This window comes from Tamandua tetradactyla, chromosome 19 (assembly GCF_023851605.1).
Source record: "Tamandua tetradactyla isolate mTamTet1 chromosome 19, mTamTet1.pri, whole genome shotgun sequence".
Lineage (NCBI taxonomy): Eukaryota > Metazoa > Chordata > Mammalia > Pilosa > Myrmecophagidae > Tamandua > Tamandua tetradactyla.
This window is the reverse complement of record NC_135345.1, coordinates 300,567-328,385: the sequence shown is the minus strand read 5'-3', so window position 1 is coordinate 328,385 and position 27,819 is coordinate 300,567. Positions and strand designations below refer to the sequence as shown.

The 27,819-nt window shown below is 41.8% G+C and overlaps 1 protein-coding gene across 4 annotated transcripts in view; it reads right to left on the bottom strand.

Moving 5' to 3' along the window:
- The window catches only part of PCGF3 (polycomb group ring finger 3), an 89,630-nt gene that overhangs the window by 13,726 nt on the left and 48,085 nt on the right, over nt 1-27,819 (bottom strand). For 3 of the 4 annotated variants that reach the window (XM_077136169.1, XM_077136167.1, XM_077136168.1), the window contains 2 exons: nt 17,953-18,063; nt 16,612-16,700 (listed from right to left, as the gene is read on the bottom strand). In XM_077136169.1, the coding sequence (XP_076992284.1) occupies nt 16,612-16,700; nt 17,953-18,063 (200 nt within the window). Of the gene's footprint in view, nt 1-935; nt 8,508-16,611; nt 16,701-17,952; nt 18,064-27,819 lie in introns of those variants that run through there. The other variant, XM_077136170.1, reaches the window with a different exon arrangement.

Sequence of the window (27,819 nt, the reverse complement as noted above, 5' to 3'; positions counted from 1 at the left end):
TGCTATTGTGAGCCACTGATTGTATAATATGGGCTATATGTGTGTGGGTATTTCTCAATAAAAATGTTAAAGAGAAACAAGTTCAGAATCTTAATAGCTTCCTCCAGGTATAATCAACATATACAGCTGTTTTAAGTGCACGATTCAATGATGTCTAGTAAACTTACAGAGCTGTGCAACCATCACCATGATCCCATTTTACAACACTGCCTTCACCCCCAAAAGACTCCAGTGCCCTTCTTCCGTGGGCACCCCGGCCAAGCGCACTTTCTGCTTCCTGCCTGAGGAGCGTGTCTCCTGCCTCTGGCCCAGTGTTACCAAGGCTCACCATGCTTTGCCCACCCCGTCCTCTGCCAGGGACACAGGGCTGCTTCCAGACTTGGCTCCCACGGACAGTGCTGAGTGGAACCTGTGTGCCAATCTGTGTGTGCACACACTCGTCTTTCTCTAGGGCAGCACTTAGTAGGCTGCCAGCCCGCTCTGCATGGGAGACTCGGTGGCTCTGCCCTTGCAACCAATGAGCTGCTCACACATCTCCTTTGGCAAAGCCTCTCCTCAAGCCTTTTTACCCATTTCTTGATTGGTGGTTTACCTTCTTATTATTGAGTTATAAGAGTTACGTTTTCTGGATACAAGTTCCTTATCAGAAATAGGATTTACTATTTCTGGTAGTAAATATCAATATCTTCTCCACTCTGTGGCTTGTCTTTTCATCTTCTTAATGGTATCTTTAGAAGTCTAAAAATTTTTAATTTGATGAAGTCCACTTCATCAATTTTTTTCTTTTACTGATCGTTAATCGTTTTGTGTTGACGTTGATAATTCTAGCCCTAATCCAAGGTCATAAGAATTTTCTCATAAAAATTAGACTGTTGTAACTTTCACATTCTGAGTTATTTCTGTGTGCGTCTGTTGTGAGGTTCATGTGGATTGTCCCAGCACCGTCTGTTGAAAATACTACCCTTTTTCTAGTAAATTGCCTTGGCACCTTTCCCGAAAATCAACTGATGATAAATCTAAGCGTTTCTTTCTAGACTCAAGAATTTGTTTCACTGACCTACCCTATCTGTATCTTTACAACTATACCACTCTGTGTCCTGATTACAGTAAATCTGCTGTTTAGTATTTTCAATACATACTTTAAAAAATAACTCGTGGGTCAAAAAAGAAATCAGAATGAAAATTTAAAAATATTTAGAACCAATGGTATAGTTGCAAACTATACAAGTGTCCAGTTCAAGAGGTTAGAAAAGAAACAAAAGGGTAAACCTAAAAAGAGTAGAAGAAAGGGAGTAAGTAATAACAAAAAAGAAGAGAGTCCTACAGCTGGCATGGATGATCAAGAAAAAATAGTAGACAAAAAACTGATGTTGGGAATAGACATACAGACATAACTATAACCCCTGTTGTGTCAAAAGAATTAAAAACTTAAGTCCAGGGAGAAACTCTCTAAAAATATAGTTTACCAAGGTAAACTAAAAAAAGAACAGGAAGTCTGAATAGGGCTAAAATCATTAAAGAAATCTAATTTGTAGCTAAAAATCTACTTAACCCCCCCAAAAAAAACCCCTCAAGATCTGTTGGTTTTTTATAGACAGTTTTACTACACATTAAAAATTTTGATAATCTCAATCTTATAGAAACTTTCCCAAAGGCCAGGAAATGGGAAAAGAAGAGCTATGAGACTCAGATAACCTTGATACCACAAGCACATGAAAAGGACACGCATAGGCTAATTTCCAAACGAGTGTATATACATTTGAACATTAGCAAGCCAAATCCAGAAATATATTTATGAAATCATGGTCAAATTCCGTTTATCCAGGAGTGAATGCAAGGATGACTTTAACAGTAGAAAAATATACGAATACAATTTATCATATTAACATTTAAAGGAGAATAATCAAGTGACTACACATCAATAGATGCTGGAAAAGCATCTGATAACATTCAACACCCACTCGTGATAAAAACTCGTTCATCTAGGAATGGAGGGAAATTATCAGGCTTCATGGTGAAATGCTGTAAGTCTTTCCTGCAAACCTTGAGACAGGTACTGCCACCCATCCATCTGGCAAGGGGCTGGGCCCAAACGAGGCAGACAAGGCATGGATGAGGAGCACACGGTTCCAAAGGGAGGGCAGGACACTCTTTCCAGATGATTCTGTGCTAGGCCAGGCCGCAGGGCACCACCAGCCAGGAGGTGTGGAGTCTGAGTCGACGGGAGCGAGAGCCAGGGGCTGCCCCGAGCCTCGCAGATGGACTGGGGACAGGGAAGCAGTGGGCCCACGGATGGCCAGGGCGCAGCTGGCTGGGCTCGGCAGCTCGCGGGCCCCTCGCAAGACTCAGGCAGCACAGGCTCAGCTCCCACTGCCCGTGGCGTGGTGGCCTCGGGACCCAAATGCACCCGCCCTGCCCACGCCCCAGAGCTGACTTTTGGCATACTGGTTTTATCGAGTGTGTCTCCAGGAAACCGTCCTGGACAGCCCACGAGAATCCCACAAGATCAAAACTAGCAAGAACAATCACAAAACTTTCGGAATAGAAAATCATCATACAAAAACTGACTCATTCCTAAAAACCAGCAGGAAGCAACCAGTAACTGCAACTTTTAAAATTGCGCTCTTTGCTATGGGAACAGCCAGGGGAAGCTGGGAGGAGGGTCTTTGCGAAGAGCGTCAGGACGCGGACTGAGTGGTGCTCGAGACCTAAAAGGATGGATGCACCCACTCATGGAGAGGAAGGCTCAACTTTGTCAAGATCTCATTTTTTCCCAAAATAAACTGATTAATTTATTCAATGTTTTCTAATAAAATCTCTAGACTGTAGAGGGACTTTGGCAAGCTGACCTTCAAATATACTTGGAAGAGCAAAGAACCAAGAGTTAGTCAAGTCCATTCTGAAGAGGGAAAATGAGGGGCCCTCGACCTGCTAGAAATCAAGACATCCACAGCACAACAGATAATTGTGATTTAGTGATTCCTTGTGGTTCAGCACAAGAGACGACAACCGACGAAGAGAGCCCTGACGTTGGGGGGAGGGAAAGGGCCTGAGAGGCAAATGCTACCGAGCCAGCCCACCCAACCAGAGAACAAACGCTGATCCTCCCATCTCACAGGCTACATAAAAAAATCAATTCCAGACAGCTTAAAACCTAATTGTAAAAAGCAAAACTTATTCCACTATCTATATACCTGACGACACTGTTTTAAGCACTACAGCTTTGCAATAAGTTTCCTAGTCAGGAAGTGAACCCTTCAATCCTATTCTTTTTCAAGATTGTTTTGGTTATTTGGGCCCTTTGCAATTCCATATGAATTTGAGGATCAGTGTTTCCTTTCACAAAAAGGGCTCCTGGCTGTTTGTTTATAACCTGGTCATTCCCAGAAACTTTAGGTATTAATATGATACCTGAGACTCAGCGTTAGAGCTCTGAAGTTATGGAAGCCAGCACGACCCCATACAGGAACCGTTTAAGAAGCTGAAAAAGGGATCAGACTTTGAGTAGAGATATGAAGGAAGCTGATCTGGAGGGACTAAGGGAGAGCAGAATATGGGGTGAAGATGACATGGTCCAAATCTTAAAACTTCAACTTCTGTGTGAGACCAAAGGGAGAGATGTTTATTTGGAGCAAAATTTGTATTTGGGGTGGTACATTGCCTGATTTAACTTGTACGGTCAGTTTAGTTGAACACCATAAATAATGGAATCTTGACAAGGGAGTGAGATCTTGTTGGCTTGTCCAGGTTAGTGTGATGCCCCGATACAGGCTGGACTGATCTGGGTAGAGAATAAAGAAGTGCTGCAAAATCTCTTGGGAGATCAGAGACAAAGGGGGATATGTCCAATTTCTCCATCTGCAGGAAATCTGATATCCTCGTAGGCCACGGGGATATCAAATCAATAGGCTGAGCCCTCGATCTTGGGGTTTGCCCCTATGAAACTTATTCCTGCAAAGGACAGGCTAAGCCTACCTAAAATTAGGCCTAAGAGTCACCCCAGAGAACCTCTTTGTTGCTCAGATGTGGCCCCTCTCTCAGCCAACTCAGGAGGTGAACTTACTGCCCTCCCTCTACATGAGACACGACTCCCAGGATGAGCCAGAACCCAGCATCATGGGACTGAGAAAGCCTGACCCAAAGGGGCAAGAGAGAAATGAGACAAAATGGTTTCAGGGGCTGAGAGATTTCAAGAGTTGAGAGGTCATTCTGGAGATTACTCTTACATATTACATACATATCCTTTTTTAGTCTATGGTGTAGTGGAGTGGCTGGCTGGAGGGAAGTACTCGAAACTGCTGAGATGTGTGTCCCAGTAGCCTTGATTCTTGAAGATGATTATGTAAAGGTATAACTTTCACAATGTGACTGTGTGGTTGTGAAAACCTTGTGTCTGATGCTTCTTCTTCCCAAATACCAGCAAATTAAGGCATTTGCTGTGGGTTTATCATAAATGTCCTTTATCATGTTGAGGAAGGTCCACTCTGTTCCTGGTTTTCTGACTGTTTCTAGTAACAGAATGGCAACTGTGATGATCACGTGTTTTTTCCCTTCATTCTATTAATGTGATATATTACACTGACTGAGTTCTTGTGTTGAACCATCCTAACATCGTGGAATAAAGCCTACTCGGTTGCACTGTAATACATACATTTAATATACTGTTAGATTTGGCTTACCAGTATTTGGTTGAGGATTTTTGCAGCTATATTCATAAGGGATAGTGTCCTGAAATCTTCTTTTCTTGAACTGTCTTTATCCTGCTTTGGTATCTGGGTAATGGTAATCTCCAAGAGTGAGTTAGGAAGTAATCCCTCCTCTTCTGGTACTTGCAAGATATTGAAAAGCCTTGGTGCTAAATCTTCTTAAAAGAATTTCTATTCCTTCTTGCATCAGATTAGGTAATTGGTATGTTTCTTGAAACTGGTCCATTTCATCAAAGTTTTCAAATTTGTTGGCATATAATTATTCACAGAACCTCCTGTAATCCTTTTGGTTTCTGCAAGGGTTATGGTAATGTCCCAAATTCATTCTTGAATTTAGTTATTTGAGTAATCACTCTCTTTTTGTCAGACTGTCTAAAGGTTTATTGATTTTATTGATCTTTTCAAATAACCACCTCTTGGTTTGTTGATTCTCACTATTAATTTTCTACTGTCTTGATTTATCTCTGCTCTAATGTTTATTATTTCCTTCTTTCTACTAACTTTCAGTTTATTTTCTTCTTCTTGATCTAGTCTCTCCAGGTATGAAATTAGATTATTAATTTGTGATCTTCTCTTTTAATGTAAGCATTCAGAGGCATACATTTCCTTCTGATCATAGCCTTTGCTGCATTCCATGTGTTTTATTATGTTGCATTTTCAATTTCATCTCAAGATAGATTTTCTAACTTCCCTTGTGATTTCTGAATTGGTTGTTGAATGTATGTTATCTAATGTCCACATATTGGTGAATTTTCGGATTTTTCTTCTATTTTGAGCTTTATTTCATTGTGGTGAGAAAAGATGTTTTGAATAATTTCAGAGTTTTATAATTATTAAAATTTGATTTAGCAACCTAACATATGGACAATCCAGGAAAGTGTTTCATCTGGATTTGAGAAGAATGTTTATTCTGCTGTTGTTAGTCAAGGTTCTAAAATATAAATGAGGTCTAGCTGGTAAATAGTATCATTCATATATTCTATTTCCCTATTAATCTTCTGTTCTAATATTCTAACAACTATTGAAAGTGATGTACTGCAGGCTCCAAGTCTTATTCTAGAACTGTATCTTCCTTCAGTCCTGCCAGTATTTACTTCATATATTTTGGAGCTCTGTTGTGATAGGTTTATAATCATATCTTTTTGCTGGATTGAACTTTTGATCAATATAGAATATTGTCTCTTGTATTCTTTTTTAAACTTAAAGCCTATTTTCTCTGACGATAATATAGTCACCGCAGCTTTGCTTTGATTACTCTGCAAGGAGTATCTTTTTCCACCTTTTACTTTAACCTGCCTTTTCGTACCTACAGTAAATCTCCTGTAGAAGCTCTTGTATGTTACAATTTGCTTCTCTCTTGCTGTTCTCTCAAGAACCTCTTTGTATTCGGATTTTGACAGCTTCACTACAATGTGTCATGGTGGAATTATCTTGGTGTCTATGCTGTTTGGTGTTCCTTTAGCTTCCTGGATGTTTATATTCATGTCTCATCAGATTGGATAAGCATTTCGCCATTATGCCTTCAAATACTGTTTCTCATCTTTTTCTCTCTCTTGTCCTTCAGGGATACATCGACGCATATTCTGGTACGCCTGATGATGTCCCACAGGTCCCTTCAGGCTCTGCTCAGTTTTCTTCTTTCTTTTTTTTTTTCCTGCTCCTCATACTGGGTAATTTTAATTGCCCTGTCTTCAAGTTTGATGATTTTCTTCTCCTTATTCAAATCAGCTATTGAACCCATCTATCAAATTTTTCATTTTAATTACTGTACTTAGCAGCTCCAAATTTTCAGTTTGTTTCTTTTTTATAATTCCCATCTTTCTATTTTATCCAGATTACATATTCTAATTTCCTTAAGTTCTTCATATATGGATTTCTTTAATTCATTGACCATATTTGCTTTTATTTCCTAGCTGTTAAAACAATTAGGGTACCAAAGGTTGGCTTAAGAACAGGAATCTATTGGCTCATGACCAGAGGCTAGAAGGCTTGCTTTTTCTTGGGGTCTCTGGCTGGCTGGCAATCCTTGGGGTTCCTTCGTTTTTGTTACGTGGTAATACACATAGAAGCCTTTTCTTCTTTCTCTTCTGGGTTCTGGCTGTGGTTTCTCTCTTCATTTTATATTCATTCTGTTTGTAAGGACTCCAGCAATCTACATAAAAACCCACTTGATTCAGTTGGGTTACTTCACCTTAACTAAAGTAACATCTTCAAGAGATCTTATTTGCAACAGGCCAAGAACCAACAGAATAATGGCCAAAGCCGAGAAATGTCTGTGCCAGTTTGAAACTGTTTTGTACCCCAGAAAAGGATGTTCTTTAATCCTGATTCAATACTGCTGGGTGAGATCTTTTTGATTAAGTTGTTCCCATGGAGATGTGACCCACCCAATTGTGGATAGTTAACTTTTGATTAGGTGGTTTCCATGGAGATGTGTCTCTACCCATTCAAGGTGGGGCTGCTTACTGGAGCTCTTTAACAGGGAACCATTTTGGAAAAAGCTTTAGTGCTGACACAGCCCACGCAGCCAGAGACCTTTGGAGACGTAGAAAGAAAATGCCCCTGGGGAAACCATTTGAAGAGTCAAGGTATCTTCCCCTGCATGCCTTAGCTTGGACATTTTCACGGCCTTAGAACTGTAAACTTGCAACTTAAATTCCCTTCTTAAAAACCATCCCATTTCTGGTATATTGCATTCCGGCAGCTTTAACAACCCAAAACAATGTTCCAACTGGAGTAGACAATTCTATCCACCACAATATTTAAAATAGTTGATTTAAAGTCTTTGACTAATTGTTCCAATGTATGAGCTTCCTCAGAGATGGTTCCTGGCAAATTCTTTTTTCCCGTGAATGGGTTCTACTTTCTATTCTTGGTGTGCTTTGTAAATTTTGGATGAGTACTGGACATTCTGCGGGTTACTCTGTTATAATTTCATTTCTCCAAGATTACTAAGGGTTTTATTTTTGTTGTCATTTTTGTTATTGTGAGGGCTGGATCCATCAACTCTTGGCTTTTCCAAACTACATTTGCTCTCAAACAGGGAATGGAAAGAGAAACGAAACAAAACAGTACCGCCTCTTTAATCTTCTGCTGCTTTTGCCTGAGGGGGGATGAAACAATGATCTGAAACAGGTGATCAAAAACTGACAGTGATCAGACAACACACCCCAGATTTTCGGTGACACCACACAAGGTCACTGTAGCCCTTTGTGACACGAGGAAGCTACCCCAGGAGTCTGTGTTAGAGTGCCCACAGCTGCCTGCCGCAGGACTGGGGGATGAGGGATGGCAGCCACTGCACAGAGGGTGAAATTCACCAGCTCTATTGCAATTTACCAGCCTCTTCCGCTCTTCTCTGGGTGCAGCACAATGTTCCACTAGACTTCAGAGCAACAAAACAGTTGATCCCGACTGTTCCGGCCTGATTCCTGGAGTTCCCTAGTCCGCCATTTTCCTACAATCCTTCTTTGTATGATCTTTTTAATATGACATTTGTATCATTCAGGATACAAACCCATTCAGGGTTCTCTAGGGAAACAAAACCAACAGGAAATAAATGTAAATAGTATGAGATTTTATAAAAGTGTCTCACACAACTGTGGGGATGTACAAGTCCATGCTCTGCAGGGCAGGCTGCAAGCGGGCATCCAATGAAGGGCTTCGATGAGCTCCCCAGGAGAAGCTGGCTGGCTGAAGAAAATGTCTTGTCTTCTGACTGTTGAAGCTTTCACCTCCTTTAATGCCTCCAATGGACTGGATTAGACATCTCTCATTGTGGAAGATATTCCCCTTAGCCGACTGTAGATGGAAACAGCCACAGGTCCAATCAACTTGATGATTTAAGTCCACAAAACGTCCTCACAGCAACAGACAGGCCAGTGCTTGCCTAGAAAACTCAGCATCATCACCTGGCCCAGCTGACACATGGATCTACCCATCATATCACTGGATACAGTTTGCTAGTATTTTATTAATGATTTTTACATCTGTATTCAAAAGGGAAACTGGTCTGTAATTTTCTTTTCTTGTGATGTCTTTACCAGGCTTTGGTATCAGTAATGTTTGCCTCATAAGATGTATCAGGAAGTACTCTTGTCTCTTGAATTCTTTGGAAGTGTTTCAGAATGACTGATGCTAATTACTCTTGCAATGTTTGGTAGAATTCATCAGATCCACTGGATTTTTGGTGGATCTATTTCCTACCCTCTGACACACAAATATCTTGCCAATAAGTCTAGACTAGTTGCTATTTCTTGTTCACTATTATACAATCAGTATAATTCCATCAATGCACTATACCAGTGTGATGCAGTATGGAAGGGAGAGTCCCTGCACTCAGATCATGACAGAGAGATGGAAAGCTGAGAGTCCCCCGACGTAGGACAGTGAAGCTGTATTGCTGGCCCTGCAAGAAGAAAACAAACTAGCTCTGGCGGTCTTTATTAACAGAATCGAGAAAAAAGCATTTGCCAGATCAATAGTTGCATAGCAGGTATCAGAGAACATGTTGATTTGCTCAAGCAATGATACCACCTCCAGAACAGCTGCTGCAATTGGAGTTGCCACCTGGTTGAGCTTACGATAATCCACTGTCATCCTCCAAGACCCATTTACTTTTTGCACAGGCCAAATAGAAGAGTTGAATGGGGATGTGGTGGGAATCACCACCCCTGCATCCTTCAAGTCCCTACGCGTGGCACTAATCTCTGCAATCCCCCCCCAGAATCTGGTATTGCTTATGATTCACTATTTTGCTAGGTAGGGGCAGTTCTAGTGGCTTCCACTTGGCTTTTCCTACCATAATAGTCCTCATTTCACAAATCAGGGAACCAACTGGGATTGTGCTAGTTCGTGAGTATGTCTATTCTAATTATGCATTCTGGAACTGGGGAAATGACCACAGAATGGGTCCAGGGACCTACTAGACCCACTGTGAGACAGACCTGAGCTAAAACTCCACCAGTCACCTGACTTCGCTGCTCTGAATGGTGGACCAGAGTGACATTTTGGCTTTCCTGGAATTAATGACACTTTCAAGCATACCTAATAATCCCCAAACTGTCTGATCATTTCTTTTTCCCCAATGCACAGTCATCTGGTAAGAGGTCATAAGTTTCTGGGAAGGCTGAGGGGAAGACTGACAGTTTAAGTTTTGGGCAGGGTAGCAGGGTCCTTCCCCAAGGGTACCCGCCCTCCCCTCATGCAAGGGGCTCTGGGTCTGCAAACTGCCTCAAGTCTGGGAATTGATTAAGGGGCCACGGCTCTGTTTTTCTAATTCAGTGTTACTTCTGTTCAGTTGACCTAGAACTCTTCTGTAAGAATATAGTAGACTGTCACCTGCTTTACTTCTAGGTATTCCCTGATTTAATGGCCAATGCCACAGGCCTCTGTGAGTCAATCTACTCGGTTTACTGCTTTGACTCTGCTGTCCATAACGGTAGCCACACCTGCCTTGTGTTTGGCAATTAAGTGCTGCCACTTTGCCCTGCTTCCCTGTGATCCAATTATCCCCACTGCATTTAAGTATCCTAGCTTAGGGGCACCAGTTCCCATAGTAACATTTGACCTTCAGAGATGAGAGCCAGAGCTCTTCAGGGCTGATGGAGCAAGCTCACAAATGTATTCCTCACAGTCCTGCTGGAAGACGGGTCCTCTGGGGTATGTGAGCAGGTCTTCCATGGTAAATCCACTCTAACACTCCCATCTCTCTAAGCCGCAGAGCCCTTTTTATCCTCTCAAGCTACAACACCGAATCCAGAATCTCTGCTTAGTGGGCCTATATTAAAAAATTCAGCCTGACCCACCTTTGTCATCCCTGCACCATTATTCCACACCCTTACTAACCATTTCCACATATATCCCCGATTTCCACTTGCAAAAACAGGAAAATACACATGCAGTTCTTTGGTGTGCCAATGCACCTTCTCAGGGTTACCCTTTCTAACTCTCCCTTTGGGGTTGCCGAGACTTGAGTCAAATGATAGATGTGGAAGCAAAGAGGGGTGGTGGGGCTGGGTTCTGAGGAGAACAAGCAATGCCTTTAACTACCTCAGGAAAGTCTATTAAAATTTCCAAAGGCAAAAAAGGTCCAACTTCCACAGACAAGGGTGTAAAGGCTGCTCTACTGGCAAATAAGACTCAGCAAAATTTATAGGTTTTATGTTCACAGCCTCATCAGGATCTGCCCATGTGTCCCCATTCCAACTCTCAGATTCACAGACATCCTTTAAGGTTGGGAATTCAATTTGTGTTGTCATTCAGCCAGCAGCAGATTGAGAATCTTGAATTCAGAAATTTCAGCTCTGCCACTATAGAAGTTGTAATGGTTGGGTTCTGCTGTCAGCTTGGCCAAATGATTATGCCCAGTTGTCTGGTCAGACAAGCACTGGCCTGGGCCTGACTGTTGCTGCAAGGATATTTTGTGGTTGGTTGATAAACTGGAAAGCTTAAATCATCAGTCAGTTGATAGCATCAGTGGCTAATCAACTACGGCATGTCTCCCACAGTGAGAGAATCCGATCAGTTGAAGGGTTTTAAGGAAGAAGACAGACTCTTGCACTGCTTCTCCAGCCAGCAAGACTCTCCTGTGGAATTCATTCAGAACCTTCATCAGAGCCGCCAGCCTCGCAGCCTGCCCTGCGGATTTTAGATTCTTCCATTCCCAAGGTTGCATGAGACACCTCTATAAATCTCATATTTCATAGATCTTTCCTGTTGGTTCTATTTCTTCAGAGAACCCTGACTAACAGAGAAGCTAAGAATTTCTCTCAGGGTAGACACTGAAACTTTCAGTTCATTTAGCGATGCTTGTGTTGGGGATTTGAGGATAAGCTCTGAGCTCATCCTTTTCCTTCCCTACTTTCTCCAGCATAGATGGAAACAACCAATTTCACTATATTCATTAGTTGGACAGAAATGTTCTAAGGTTTCAAACACATGGTTACCTGGAAACTTGCCTTTTACAAGTATCTGATTGGGGGTAACCTCTTTCTCCCTTTCCTCTCCCAGACTCTTTGGGGCCCTCTGGACGCACCCCTCATGGGGCTCACATGCAGTCATAGCTGCTGTCTACACCAGCAACAGCCCTTGGGTTTCTAACCTAGCTATAGTCTTTGTATTCTGGCAATAAGCTCTGACTGCATGCTGCTGTGGGGACATCGGATGCCCTGGAGATGCAAACGCAAGGGCAACTGTGACAAGATGTGAGAGCTCAGGGAGGTCTGGGTTGTAGGCTGTTGACAAGCTGGTGTGAGGAGGTGGCCAGGAAGAGAGCCCAGAGTGAGAAGAGCACCTCGACAGGGCTGGTGTTTAATGGGGAGGAAAGAGGAGATGGCACAGGAAGCCTGAGCAAACCCAGAGATGGGGATGAAGGAAGCCGACGAATGGCCTGGGTGAGCAAGGGGTGGCTGACAGTGCCCAGGGCTCTTGAGAAGACCAGGCAGACAGTCCCCTGTGTGTCCGGGTCCAGCCGGAGGCCCTGTCGACAGGCCTTGGTAGGGAGAACATGCCACCGTGCAGAGGTCATCTCGGGCAGCTGGTGCAGCTCGTGGCATAAGAGCAGGATACTGCCAGAGCACAAGGGAAGGACGAGGCTGGCTGGGGAAATGCTGCGAGCATGAGAGATTACTGCCCCACGATGACTGCCTCCATCAACGACGGAGAGCAGGGAGAGTAAGGAAACTCTGGGACATGGTGGGGCCATGCCTCAGCTGGCACACAGCAGTAGAGGAAGCAGACTGACAATGCAAAAACGTATCATTAAGAGCATGTTTGGAATAGTACTCAACAAGCGGCGAGCCTGGTGGATGCTGGCCTGCTCAGGCCCCTCCTGAGGAAGGTTGGGTGGCTTGTACTACTTATTTCACCTGTTTTTCTTTTCCTTTTTTTTTTTTTTAAACCTCAGTGTTAAAAGTGCCTAATGCAATCAATTTCTCCGAGTGATTTAGGAAAGATTTTTCTGAAAAGTTATAAGGGAAAATTATTTTGAGTTTGGAATTCTATACCCAGCCAAATTATCATTCAAATATCAAGAGGAAGATAAACATTGCCCTAACATTAAGAGCCCAGAAAGTTTACTACCTGCACACATTCTCTGAAAAGAAATCACTCGAGGACCTGCCCTAGCAATACAAAACAGAATCCCTGAAAGAAGACAAAGGATAAACCAAATAATGGAATCTAAACAAAACAACCAAAACAGCCAAAATACCTATAAGACTTTTTGTTAAATCTAAGCAATGGTTAATACCATTCCAAAAGTTTAATAAAATTATTACGTGACAATTCCTAGAATAGCAGAAGCATAAAACAAGATAAAAATTGCCAAAAAATAATCTGGAACAGAACTTTTGATGACTTGAACCAAGTGTGAACAGTGACAGGTGGTCCAGGGCAGGGGTCAGAAACAACAGAATAAAGAGGTGAAAAATGCTGATGGTTTGAAGCTGTGCGTACCCCAGAAAAGCATGCTCTTAAAGCAGATCCATTCCCATGAGTGTGGGCCTATTGTAAGGAGGGTCTTCTGGTGAGCAAGATCTTAAGTTAAGACGTGACCCACCTCATTCAGGGTAAGCCTTAATCCTCTTACTGGAGTCCTGTATAAGAGGATAAAACAGAGAGAACACACACAAAAAAAAAAATCCCCAGAGAAGTTGAGAGAGAGAAAAGCCAGAAGCTTAGACAGAAGGACACACAGAAGCTCAGAGAGGAAGCCCCTGAGGTCAGAAGCTAAAAGTAATGAAACTGGGAGAGATGGGAGAGACCAGGAGATGTGCCACGGGCCTTCCCGTGTGACAGAGGAGCTGAGGATGCCGGAGCTGGTTTTCAGAGTCCAGATATTGTCCTGTTGATGCATTGATGTGGACATTTTCACTGCCTCAGAATTTGTAAACTGGTAAGTTAATAAGTCCCCATTGAAAAAGCCAACCCATTTCTGGTATATTGCATTTTGTCAGCCTTAGCAAACCAAAACTTTAGATGCTGATTAATCCTACAAGCTGACATGATGTAAGCTTAAACACATTTCAAAATTTCAGAGCAGCCACTAAAAAACTAAAGAGGATGTAAAATCTAAAGCATTAGAGAAGAAAAAGAAAAGAAAAATCTGATGAAAGGATACAAATAAAATACAACAGACACACACAAGCCAAGAGCTTTGTGTGGTGAGCATGGCAGTTATCACAATAAAAAATGAAAGGGTTAAATTCTCCTTTTGAAAAACAGGGCCTTGATATGGGTTTAACAAAACCCTTATATGACATCTAGAACAGGTGGAAAGGTTAGAGATAAAAAGGCGGAGAAAATAAGAGCAAACACTGGGGCAATACTGATGCCAGAAAAAATAAGATTCAAAGCAAAAAAAACACTGAACAGAAAAAAATGAATAATCCACAATGGAAAAAATGCAGTCCACAGCAAAATACATAATAATCACAAGCCTGCATATACCAGCAATGCAGCATATACAATAAAATAAAACTGCAAGAACTACAAAGAGAAATGGACAAAACAATAAGTACGATAAAATTCTTTACCAGGAGGAAGGACAGGATCGGAAGACCTCAGTTAATGGTCTCCTGAGCCAGCCTCCTTGCTTTGTCGTCACGCAGTCATGCGACTTAAGCAGCATCTCCAAGTGCTCCATTTAATGCTCGCCTGTACCTGGAGCAGGTATTTTCACCACCCCCATTCTACAGGTGAGGAAGCCACAGCATGAGAGCAAAGGAACTCAGCAAGGCCACGGCTGGTCAGTGGCATGTGCTTAAATACCAGGTTAACCACCAAACCCCAACAGCAGAAAAAACAGACACCTTGGAAAACTATCCAAGTGGACAAAAAGGAAAACCTCAATTTCTAAAAGCAGGTATCACTGGTGAGCAATAAAGAAGGAAAACTAGAAATTAAGAGCAAATCAGTCCCAAAAGAATCATTTCACTTGGCTATTTCAGAACATGTTTCTCTAGAACTCCTGGATTAAACAGGACAAAAAGGACGTAAATAAGAAAATCACGGTCTCCTGAGGAGTGACGCAGGGAACCCTACCGATCAGTCTCCAAGGGGTACAGCCGGACGCTCAGGAAACATCCAGCCAAGGGCATTGTGGAGGAAGAGCACAAGCAAAGGCTTTAATTCAAGAAGTCAATAAGAATAAAAAGACGCTTTAAGGGAATGTGTAGTTCCTTTGAAAGCAACCAATAAAACAGAAAAATCTTTAGCATGTTCCAATAAAACTGGAAAGGCAAAATACAAGGGAATAATGAACACTGGGGATTCTACACCCCACAGCAGTCCAGACGTGGACAGGACGATGTTCTGGGCCCCCGTCACCCAGACAGGAACCTGGGGTGCAGGCACACGGCGGGTCCCACGGACTCTGACCCAGTGCTTCAAGTAGGCCTTCAGGGGCCTGCGGGGCTCAAGGTTGGAGAAGAACTGCTCTGGGTAAAGGGACATGGATAAAGGTGGATCCAGAGAGCACAGAGCCTGTGGAGACCCCTACCCGGAAGAGCCACATGAGCTTGTGGCCGACGCCACGCTGCTCCCAGGCACGCAGCCACCTGGCCTTCTCTCCCCCGATCCCAGACAGCAGCCTGGGCACAGCCTAAGACTCACCTCTTCACGTGCTCAAAATCTCTACTTTATAATACTCACTGCAAAATTTTTAACAATATACAACTGTAAAAACTAAAAACTTGAGATTCTGTTATTCTATTCTTAGGCCCAAACCACACTAATTACCATACCTTTGAAAGAAATATATTATTTACCTATATAATTATATATTCATGCATGATATAATATACGGTATACTATATATAATTTTTTCCCCTGATACGACCAATCCCCCTTGTTTGTCTTTTTCAAAAATTTCATGGTTACTACTGAATATTCACTCTCCCAAATGAACGTGAGGATCGGCTCATTAAATTCCATCATCAACCATTGGGATTACACTCATAAGTGCATCAACTGAGATTAATTTGGGGAGAGCTGATATTTTAACATCAATCTATCCACAGGAACACCCATTTATTCGGATTTTTCTGTAAGGATTTAGTTTCTTCATTTAGACCTTGTGCATTTCCTATTAGGGTATTTCAAGTTTTTTTTTGTTAAATTTATTTACTTATTTTTTAAACATAACAACATACAAACATGAACATTCTTACCATATTTCAAGGTTTTTATTTACTGTTTGAATAAGGTTCTCCTGCTACTTTCCATCTGTGCCCACTGATGATAGTGTGTTGATCTAATCACCTCAATGAACCACAGTAACTACTACGTTTTTCAGTTGACTGAGATTTTATGTAACACAATGTTATTATCTGAGAAGAATGGTATTTTTTCTCTTTCTCACTTACATACTTCATTTCTTTCTCTTTCCATATTATATGTGCCAGAATGCCCCAAATCATGTTGAATAGTGGCTGACAATTGGAATATTTTCCTTCTTTCTGACTTTAACAATTCTGTCTCTCTATAAAGTATGGTGACTGCTACAGTTTTCAATAAAAGTATCTACGTTAACAATGGATATGGAATTTTATGAAATTCTTTTGTAGTGTCTCTATCATCACTGAGTTTTCCTTTTCTAACCCGATGATGCACTAACGACATGGGAGCCGACCCTCCCATCACACTTTCACTCTGGTTCTGATTCACCACGAGATGCCACCGCCCTTCGCCTGGCATCTGTGCGCAAGCAGTACCCTGGGTGCTGTGGGGAAATACTAGGAAAGTTCCTGAAAGTTAAATAACTCTACCTTCTCTCCCTGCCAGCCTTTTTATTTTTAAGTGGAGAAAATGTTCCACGAGAATGTGTGTCTTATGGTGTCACAGAGCACGCTGCCAAGTGCACGCCCCAGCCAAGCGGACTTCACACTCCGGAGCGCACGCCTACCTGCTCGTCACTTCGGTGGTAGTCTCCGTCCTCCTCTTGCTTCTCCTCTGCCGCACCTTTGTTGGAGCTGTCATCCGCTTTGGGTTCACCTTTCAGCACAAAGAGAAATACTGTCTTATGAAGTGCAAACCTTGAAACCATTACTTCTTAAACTCAACAGCTATACTCAAGATACTATCAGAAGTTCGCTCTAGCAAGAGGCTGTGAACCACACACGTCACGGAAAAAGCCTGCAAGCTGCAGCTAAGCACGGCACGCTGAATGGTGCCTCCCAAGTGGCGACGCCACGTTCGAAATGAAGCTGGAGCCGGGTACGTGTGGGTTTTGTGATAAGGGTATGTGGGTGTGTGGTGGGTGCATGGGGAAGTGTGGTGAGTGCACGTGAGTTCATGGCAGGGGTGTGACGGATATGTGGGTTTGTGGTAGGAGTGGCTGTGTGTGTGGCTGTTCACGTGGCTGTATGACGGATGCCCGTGGGCTCACGGTAGGTGCATGTATTTGGAGGGTGGGGCGAGGTTTATGAGAGAAAGACAGTGGGCGAAAGAGGCAAAGGAGCAGAGAGGCAAGTCCAGCACTCCCCTGCAGCAGCCAGGGCTGCCCCAATGCTGGAATCCTGGCCTGAGCTGCCTGCATCCCTGAGCTGCGCACTGCAGGCACCGAGGGCTTCCATCCTCACTGGTCTGCTTTTAAGTTAAGGCCCCCTCAGGTGGAGCCCATTTCCCCTGGGCCTCCTGTCCGGTGCCTGCTGGGCTGTCAGCCCCAAAGCTCGCCTCTCCAAACAGGGACGGGTCCCCTTCTCATTTTCCTCACTGCTAGAAGACATTAGGGCTGTCTACAACTTTCTGAGGGATTTGTGTGGTCTAGAAAAACACAATGGCCTCAAAGATGTGGAAAATTTTGTTCTGATAAGTACTGGTTAAAAACACCATTAACTTTACATAGAAACCAAAACGTTATTTTACTATTTTATAGTAAAACAAAGTTAAAGACAATAGTCTTAAGAACCTGCCTTCCACATCTTCCCTGTGGACCACCCCCACACCAGTCTCTGACCTCTGTGTCCTCTCCAGGACCCTCCTGCCCTCCCCCTCCCTGGGGCTGCACCCGCCATTCCCTCTCGCTCGCTGCAGGCCCCGTTCCCAGCCCTGTCCAGAAGCCCATCTGTCTGTCCATACCAGGAGCAAGGAGACTTCTGACCACAGGCACCTTCCCACAGACCCATGTAAAGTGTCTCATCACTCGTAACATAACTACTCGAGTGAGGTCCAGAAGACAGGGTGAGCTGAGGGCTCCCTACCAGACCTTCCAAGTTCCCCAATAACACATGGAAAGCTCACTTACCGTTCCGATGGGAATCTAAGTGTTGCTTTGCAGAGCAAGGCTCCCCCTTGATGTCTCCAGGCACCTCCATGCCTAGCTTGTGATAGAATTCCCTCTGTTTTCTCATTTCCGCTATTAAAAATTAATATATAATCTTTAATATCATGTAGAAAATGAATTAAATTCTCTCACAAACATCACATGAAGAAATGAAAGTTTGAGACAGAAAACTTCGAAGCCTGTGACTTATAAAGCAAATCTTAAATTTGGACTGTAATTCCTAGAAGGTCAGCTGAGCATAGCAGGAGGCGTGTGACAGAAGCCAACCAGCCATGTGACCTCAGGCAGGCCAGCGACCCTTCCTCGGCTGGACACGACACAGAGAAGGGTGTGCAAAGGGATCGAGGATTCTCTAGGAGTGCAGGGAGGCCCAAGGGACTGTGTTCTGGCCAAGATCAGACACACAGGGGCTCTGGAGACTTAGGTCTCAGTCTTGGGTTAGCCACACAACAGACAGTCCTTGCGGGCTGGGCGGTGCTGATGGCTATGGCCTTCCTGCTGACCACTACTGGGCCCGACAAGCACTGATCAAGCACAGGCAGCAAGTCTTCCACAGCCCCCAGCTCAGATACTCTGATTCTACCACCCTTGCCTCAGTGACAGTGAAGCAGGGACCATGACGTAGACAGTGTCTGTGTAGTGGCCGCCTGTCCCAGATGCTCACCGGGCCCCAGGACAGTGCCACATAGTGGGATGCACAGACCACCCTATCACCCAGCATGCTGGAAGGGCAGCCGTGCACTCAGCTGTGGACAGCAGGCGGGAGAGACCTGGGTGGGCCAATCAGCTGTGGATGGTGGGGGGAGGGACCTGGGCAGCTGGGCACTCAGCTGCCCTGGTCAGCACAGGTGGGGAGGGACAGCCCCACTGGCCCAAAGTTTGCTCTCAGCCTCCCCCCACCCAGTCGAGAGAAGAGTAGCCCCTGGTGTCCAGAGCCAGCATCAGGGCTTACCCGGCAAAAGCTAGGGGAGCTGCCTAGTGCTGCTCTCCTCACAGGGCACGGTGGCTCAGCCTCCGTCCAGCCTGAGACGGTCAGTAGTGGCCACCAGGACACCAGGACCAGCTTGGAACTGCACAGTCCAGGAAAGAGCATGTCCATGAGACTACTACAGCGGCTACTAGCCTACTTATTTTCTTAACTGGGGAAGCTGTAGAGCTACAGAAACGCCATGCAGAAAACACAGTTCCTACACTTCCCTCCACACAAGCAGGTGAAGACTGTGCATCAGTGAGGCACGTTTGGAGCCAACAGTGCTGTAACTGCACTGCCAAACGCTGTCCACGGTTCGTATTAAGGGCCACTGGTGTGCTGTTCACTCCTATGTTTAAAATTCTTATTCTAGTAACATATATACAACCTAAAATCCCTTATTAACCACAGTCAAACATATAATTTTTGGTGGTGTTAATTATGTTCACAGTGCTGGGCTACCCTCACCACCAGCCGTTGCTAAAACTTTTTCTGTCATCCTGAACACAGACTCTGTACAATACAGCCATTAACTGCTCATTTGCACCCCACCTGGACCCTTGTAACCTGTATCCTAGATTCTGACGCTGTGTGTTTGCTAATCCTGCTTATTTCATATCCATGACATCATACAACATTTGCCCTTTTGCATCCAGATTACTTCATTCAACGTGACGTCTTCAAGGTTCATCCACGTGGTCGCACGTATCAGGACTTCGTTCCTTTTTACGGTAATATCCCACTGTACGCAGCACCTTGTCTTACTTATCTGTTCACTAGGTGACAGGCCCTTGGGCAGTTTTCATCTTTTGGTGATTGTGAACAATGCTGCTTTCAACACTAGTGTGAAAATCCACTCGAGCCCCTGCTTCCAACTCCTTGGGGTTTGTAACTAGTAGGACTGTGGGATTTGGTGACCCTCTGCTTGGCTTTCTGAGGGACCGCCACACTGTCTCCGGTATCAGCTGCACGTTACACTGCACCAGCAACGCCTGAATGTTCTGACGTCTCCACATACTCTCCAACACTTGCTATTTTCTCTTCTTTTTTTTTTTAATAGCATACATTCTAACGGTTGTGAAATGGATCTCGTGGTTTTGATTTGCATTTCTCCTAAAGGCTACTGAAGTGGAGCATCTTTTCATGCTCCATATTTCTGAGCTATTTGTGTATATTATCTTCTTTGGAGGAATGTCTATTCAAGTCCCCAAGTCTAAATTGCATTGTTTGTCTTTTTGTTGTTCAATTGTAATGATTCTCTATATATTCTGGATATTAAATCCTTATTAGGTATATGGTTTCCAAATACTTTCTCCCATTCTGTGGGTAGTCTTTTCACTTTGTTGATAAAATTCTGTAGTGTACAAACATTTTTAACTTTGTTGAAGTCTATCTTATCTATTTTTAATTTTGTCACAAAATCTAAAAATCCATTGCCTACTCTGAAGTCCTGAAGTTACTTCCTGTGTTTTCTTGTAAAAGTTTTATAGCATCAGTTCTTATAAATAGGTCTTTGATACATGTTGAGTTAATTTTTACATATGGTTTGAGGTAGGACGTCCATTGTCATTCCACTGCATATAGAGTTCCAGTTTTCCCAGCACCACTTGTTAAAGAAACCAGTCTTTCCTCATTGAGTGGACCTGGCACGCTTGTCAAAACTCTATTGGCCACAGATGCAAGGTGTTATTTCTGAACTCTCAATTCAATTCCATTGGTCTATGTCTGTCCTTGGACCAGTACCATGCTGTTTTGACAACTGTAGCTTTGTGATAGGTTTTAAAACTGGGAAGTGTAAGTCTCCCAACTTCATTCTTCTTTTTCAAGATAGTTTTGGCTATTTGGGCCCCTTACCTTTCCCTATCAATTTGAAAATTGGCTTTTCCATTTCTGCAAAGTTGGCTGTTGGAATTCTGACTGGGATTACACTGAATTTGTACATCATTTTGGGTAAAATTGACATCTTAACCATATTGTCTTCCTATCCATGAACACAGAATGTCCTATCATTTATTCAGGGTTTTGACTTCTTTTAGCATTATTTTCTAGTTTTCTGTGAATAAATCTGTGCTGGTTTGAAAGGATTATGTACTCTAGAAAAACCACATTTTAATCCCAACCCAACCTTATTGAAATTTGATTAGATCATCTCCATGGAGATGTGACTGACCAATTGTGGGTATTAACCTTGATTAGATGGAGATGTGACTACCCATTCCAGGTGGACTGTGATTAGCTTACTGGAATCCTTTAAAAAGAGGAAGCATTTTGGAGAGAACGTCAGAGCAAGAGAGCCACAGAGACACGAGAACCATGAGAGCCCACACAGCCAGAGACCTCGGAGATGAAGAAGGAAAACACGCCTGGGGGAACTTCATGAAACAAGAAGCCTGGAGAGAAAGCTAGCAGATGTTGCCATGTTCACCATGTGCCTTTCCAGTTGAAAGAGAAACCCTGAACTTCAACAGCCTTCTTGAACCAAGATTATCTTTCGCTGGATGCCTTACATTGGACATTTCTATAGCCTTGCTTTAATTGGGACATTTTCACGGCCACAGAACTGTAAACTTAGCAATTTATTAAATTTTCCTCTTTAAAAGTCTTTCTGTTTCTGGTATAGTGCATTCTGGCAACTTAGCAAACTAGAACAATGTCCTTTACACCCTTGATTAGATTTATTCCTCAACATCTGATTCTTTTCCTTGCTATTTTGAATAGAATTCTTTTTATGATTCCATTTTCGGCTTGGTTCATTATTAGTATATAGAAACACTGCTGATTATTACATGTTGATCTTGTACCCCACTGCTTTGCTAAATTAATTTATTATCTCTAGTAGATATGCAGAAGATTATGCCATCTACAAATAGGGAAAGTTTATCTCCTCATTCCCAACTGGAATGACTTTTATACCCTTTTACCTAAGTGCTCTGACTAGAACGTCCAGCACAGTACTGAGTAACAGTGGTGACACAGAGCACCCTTGTCTTGTTCCTCACCTTAGGGAGAACGCCTTCAGTCTTTTACCATTGAGTATCATGTTACCTGTGGATTTTTCATAAATGCCCTTCATCATGCTGAAAAAGTTTCTTTCTATCCCTAGATTTCCAAGTGTTTTTATGAAGAAAGGGTACTGGATTTTGTTAAATGCCTTTTCTGCATCAACTGAAATGATCATGTGGTGTTTTCCCCACTGTACTATTAATTGATTTTTGCCTCTATTGAACCACCCTGGCATACCTGGGCTAAATCCCACTTGTTCCTGGTGTAGAATTACTTTAATGAGTTGTGAGATTCAATCAGTAGAGGACTTTTGCATCTATATTCATAAGAGATATTGGTTTGGAATTCCTTTTCTTGCGGTATCTTTATCCGGTTTTGGTATTAGGGTGATGTTGGCCTCCTAGAATGCGTTAGGGAGTGTGCCTGTCTCTTCAGTTTTGTTAAAGAGTTTGAGCAGGATTGCTATTAATTCTTCTCGGAATGTTTGGTAAAATTTGCCACTGAAGCCATTTCATCATGGCCTTTCCTTTGTTGGTGGGTTTATAATTACAGGTTCAATCTCTTTATTTGTTACTGGTCTGCTGAAATCCTCTATTTCTTCTTGAGTCTGTACAGGTAATTTGCGTACTTCTAGGAATTTGTCCATTTTCTCTAGATTATCTAATATGTTGGTGTAGTTATTCATGGTATTCTTATAGTCCTTTTTATTTCTGTGGGGTCTGTAGAGGTTTTTTTGTTTTCTTTTTATTTTGTCAGTCTAACTAAAGGTTTGTCAGCATTATTGGTTCACTGGAAAGAACCAACTTTTGGTTTTATTGATTCTACTTTTTTTTTTAATTCTCAATTGCATTTATCTTTAATCTTTGTTATTTCCTTCTTTCTGCTCACTTTGGGTTTAGTTTGCTCTTCTTTTTCTAAATCCTTCAGTTGTGATGTTAGGTCTCTGATTTGAGATCTTTCTTCTTTCTAATGTAAGCAATTTAAGCTATATATTTCCCTCCCAGCAGCCTGTGCTGCATCCTATAAGTTTTAGTATGTTCTGTTTTTGTTTCATTTGTCTCAATGAATTTCCTAGTTTTTCTTGTGGTTTCTTCTTTACCCCTCTGGTTATTTAAGAGTATGTTGCTTAATTTCCATAGATTTGTGAATTTTTCATTTCTTCCTGTATTAGTGATTTCTAGCTTCATTCCATTTTAGGTAGAGAAAACAATGCATGATTTCAATATTTTTAAATTTACTGAGATTTGTTTTGTGACCGAAGATACAGTCTATCCTGGAAGATGTGTACTTGACAAGAATACTATTGGTTTATGGTATCATTCCAGTCTTCTAGTTTCCACTTGATCTTCTGTCTAGATGTCCTATTCACTACTGAAAGTATTGCACTAACATCTTCTACTATTAATGCAGAACAAGCTATTCTCTCCCTTCAGATCTGCCCATATCTGTTTCATGTATTTTGAGGTTCTCCTGTTAGGTGCATATATATATTTATTGTGCTGTCCATTTTTGAATTTTTGTATCCAGTCCTGTTGCACAGTCTGTATCCCTTCAGCTCCAATTACCCATTATCTTACCCTATTTCTAACTCCTGATGGTCTCTGTTACCAATGACATATTCCAAGTTTATTCTCCAATGTCGGTTCACATCAGTGGGACCATACAGTATTTGTCCTTTAGTTTTTGGCTAGTCTCACTCAGCATAATGTTCTCTAGGTCCATTCATGTTATTACATGCTTCATAAGTTTATTCTGTCTTAAAGCTGCATAATATTCCATTGTATGTATATACCACAGTTTGTTTAGCCACTGTCTGTTGATGGACATTTTGGCTGTTTCCATCTCTTTGCAATTGTAAATAACGCTGCTATAAACATTGGTGTGCAAATGTCCATTTGTGTCTTTGCCCTTAAGTCCTTTGAGTAGATACCCAGCAATGGTATTGCTGGGTCGTATGGCAATTCTATATTCAGCTTTTTGAGGAACCGCCAAACTGCCTTCCACAGTGGTTGCACCATTTGACATTCCCACCAACAGTGGATAAGTGTGCCTCTTTCACCGCATCCTCTCCAGCACTTGTCATTTTCTGTTTTGTTGATAATGGCCATTCTGGTGGGTGTGAGATGATATCTCATTGTGGTTTTGATTTGCATTTCTCTAATGGCCAGGGACATTGAGCATCTCTTCATGTGCCTTTTGGCCATTTGTATTTCCTCTTCTGAGAGGTGTCTGTTCAAGTCTTTTCCCCATTTTGTAATTGGGTTGGCTGTCTTTTTGTTGTTGAGTTGAACAATCTCTTTATAAATTCCGGATACTAGACCTTTATCTGATATGTCGTTTTCAAATATTGTCTCCCATTGTGTAGGCTGTCTTTCTACTTTCTTGATGAAGTTCTTTGATGCACAAAAGTGTTTAATTTTGAGGAGCTCCCATTTCTTTCTTTCTTTCTTCAGTGCTCTTGCTTTAGGTTTAAGGTCCATAAAACCGCCTCCAATTGTAAGATTCATAAGATATCTCCCTACATTTTCCTCTAACTGTTTTATGGTCTTAGACCTAATGTTTAGATCTTTGATCCATTTTGAGTTAACTTTTGTATAGGGTGTGAGATACGGGTCCTCTTTCATTCTTTTACATATGGATATCCAGTTCTCTAGGCACCATTTATTGAAGAGACTGTTCTGTCCCAGGTGAGTTGGCTTGACTGCCTTATCAAAGATCAAATATCCATAGATGAGAGGGTCTATATCTGAGCACTCTATTCGATTCCATTGGTTGATATATCGATATTTATGCCAGTACCATGCTGTTCTGACCACTGTGGCTTCATAATATGCCTTAAAGTCCAGCAGCGTGAGACCTCCAGCTTCGTTTTTTTCCCTCAAGATACGTTTAGCTTTTTGAATGTTGATCTTGTAACCTGCCACTTTGCTGTACTCATTTATTAGCTCTAGTAGTTTTGTTGTGGATTTTTCTGGGTTTTCAACGTATAGTATCATATCGTCTGCAAACAGTGATAGTTTTACTTCTTCCTTTCCAATTTTGATGCCTTGTATTTCTTTTTCTTGTCTAATTGCTCTGGCTAGAACCTCCAACACGATGTTGAATAATAGTGGTGATAGTGGACATCCTTGTCTTGTTCCTGATCTTAGGGGGAAAGTTTTCAATTTTTCCCCATTGAGGATGATATTAACTGTGGATTTTTCATATATTCCCTCTATCATTTTAAGGAAGTTCCCTTGTATTCCTATCCTTTGAAGTGTTTTCAACAGGAAAGGATGTTGAATCTTGTCAAACGCCTTCTCTGCATCAATTGAGATGATCATGTGATTTTTCTACTTTGATTTGTTGATATGGTGTATTACATTACTTGATTTTCTTATGTTGAACCATCCTTGCATACCCAGGATGAATCCTACTTGGTCATGATGTATAGTTCTTTTAATGTGTTGCTGGATTCGATTTGCTAGAATTTTGTTGAGGATTTTTGCATCTATATTCATTAGAGAGATTGGTCTGTAGTTTTCTTTTTTGTAATATCTTTGCCTGGTTTTGGTATGAGGGTGATGTTGGCTTCATAGAATGAATTAGGTAGCTTTCCCTCCACTTCAATTTTTTTGAAGAGTTTAAGCAGAGTTGGTACTAATTCTTTCTGGAATGTTTGGTAGAATTCACATGTGAAGCCGTCTGGTCCTGGACTTTTCTTTTTGGAAGTTTTTGAATGACTGATTCAATTTCTTTACTTGTGATTGGTTTGCTGAGGTCATCTATTCCTTCTTGAGTCAAAGTTGGTTGTTCATGCCTTTCTAGGAACTTGTCCATTTCATCTACATTGTCATATTTATTAGCGTAAAGTTGTTCATAGTATCCTGTTATTACCTCCTTTATTTCTGTGAGGTCAGTGGTTATGTCTCCTCTTCCATTTCTGATCTTATTTATTTGCGTCCTCTCTCTTCTTCGTTTTGTCAATCTTGCTAAGGGCCCATCAATCTTGTTGATTTTCTCATAGAACCAACTTCTGGTTTTATTGATTTTCTCTATTGTTTTCATGTTCTCAATTTCATTAATTTCTGCTCCAATCTTTGTTATTTCTTTCCTTTTGCTTGCTTTGGGGTTAGTTTGCTGTTCTTTCTCCAGTTCTTCCAAGTGGACAGTTAATTCCCGAATTTTTGCCCTTTCTTCTTTTCTGCTATAGGCATTTAGGGCAATAAATTTCCCTCTTAGCACTGCCTTTGCTGTGTCCCATAGGTTTTGATATGTTGTATTTTCATTTTCATTCGCCTCGAGATATTTACTAATTTCTCTTGTAATTTCTTCCTCGACCCACTGGTTGTTTAAGAGTGTGTTGTTGAGCCTCCACGTGTTTGTGAATTTTCTGGCACTCTGCCTATTATTGATTTCCAACTTTATTCCTTTATGATCCGAGAAGGTGCTGTGTATGATTTCAATCTTTTTAAATTTGTTGAGACTTGCTTTGTGACCCAGCATATGGTCTATCTTTGAGAATGATCCATGAGCACTTGAGAAAAAGGTGTATCCTGCTGTTGTGGGGTGTAATGTCCTATAAATGTCTGTTAAGTCTAGCTCATTTATTGTAATATTCAAATTCTCTGTTTCTTTATTGATCCTCTGTCTAGATGTTCTGTTCCTTGATGAGAGGGGGGAACTGAAGTCTCCAACTATTATGGTAGATGTGTCTATTTCCCTTTTCAGTAATTGCAGTGTATTCCTCATGTATTTTGGGGCATTCTGATTCGGTGCATAAATATTTATGATTGTTATGTCTTCTTGTTGAATTGTTCCTTTTATTAGTAGATAGTATCCTTCTTTGTCTCTTTTAACTGTTTTACATTTGAAGTCTAATTTGTTGGATATTAGTATAGCTACTCCTGCTCTTTTCTGGTTGTTATTTGCATGAAATATCTTTTCCCAACCTTTCACTTTTTACCTGTGTTTATCTTTGGGTCTAAGATGTGTTTCCTGTAGACAGCATATAGAAGGATCCTGTTTTTTAATCCATTCTGCCAGTCTATGTCTTTTGATTGGGGAATTCAGTCCATTAACATTTAGTGTTATTACTGTTTGGGTAATACTTTCCTCTACCATTTTGCCTTTTGTATTATATATATCATATCTGACTTTCCTTCTTTCTACACTTTTCTCCATACCTCTCTCTTCTGTCTTTTCGTATCTGACTCTAGTGCTCCCTTTAGTATTTCTTGCAGAGCTGGTCTCTTGGTCACAAATTCTCTCAGTGACTTTTTGTCTGAAAATGTTTTAATTTCTCCCTCATTTCTGAAGGACAATTTTGCTGGATATAGAAGTCTTGGTTGGCAGTTTTTCTCTTTTAGCAATTTAAATATATTATCCCACTGTCTTCTTGCTTCCATGGTTTCTGTTGAGAAATCTACACATAGTCTTATTGGGTTTCCCTTGTATGTGATGGATTGTTTTTCTCTTGCTGCTTTCAAGATCCTCTCTTTCTCTTTGACCTCTGACATTCCAACTAGTAAGTGTCTTGGAGAACGCCTATTTGGATCTATTCTCTTTGGGGGTGCGCGGCATTTCTTGGATCTGTAATTTTAGGTCTTTCATAAGAGTTGGGAAATTTTCAGTGATAATTTCTTCCATTAGTTTTTCTCCTCCTTTTCCCTTCTCTTCTCCTTCTGGGACACCCACAACACGTATATTTGTGCGCTTCATATTATCATTCAATTCCCTGAGCCCCTGCTCAAATTTTTCCATTCTTTTCCCTATAGTTTCTGTTTCTTTTTGGATTTCAGATGTTCCATCCTCAGTTCACTAATTCTAGCCTCTGTCTCTTGAAATCTACCATTGTAGATTTCCATTGTTTTTTT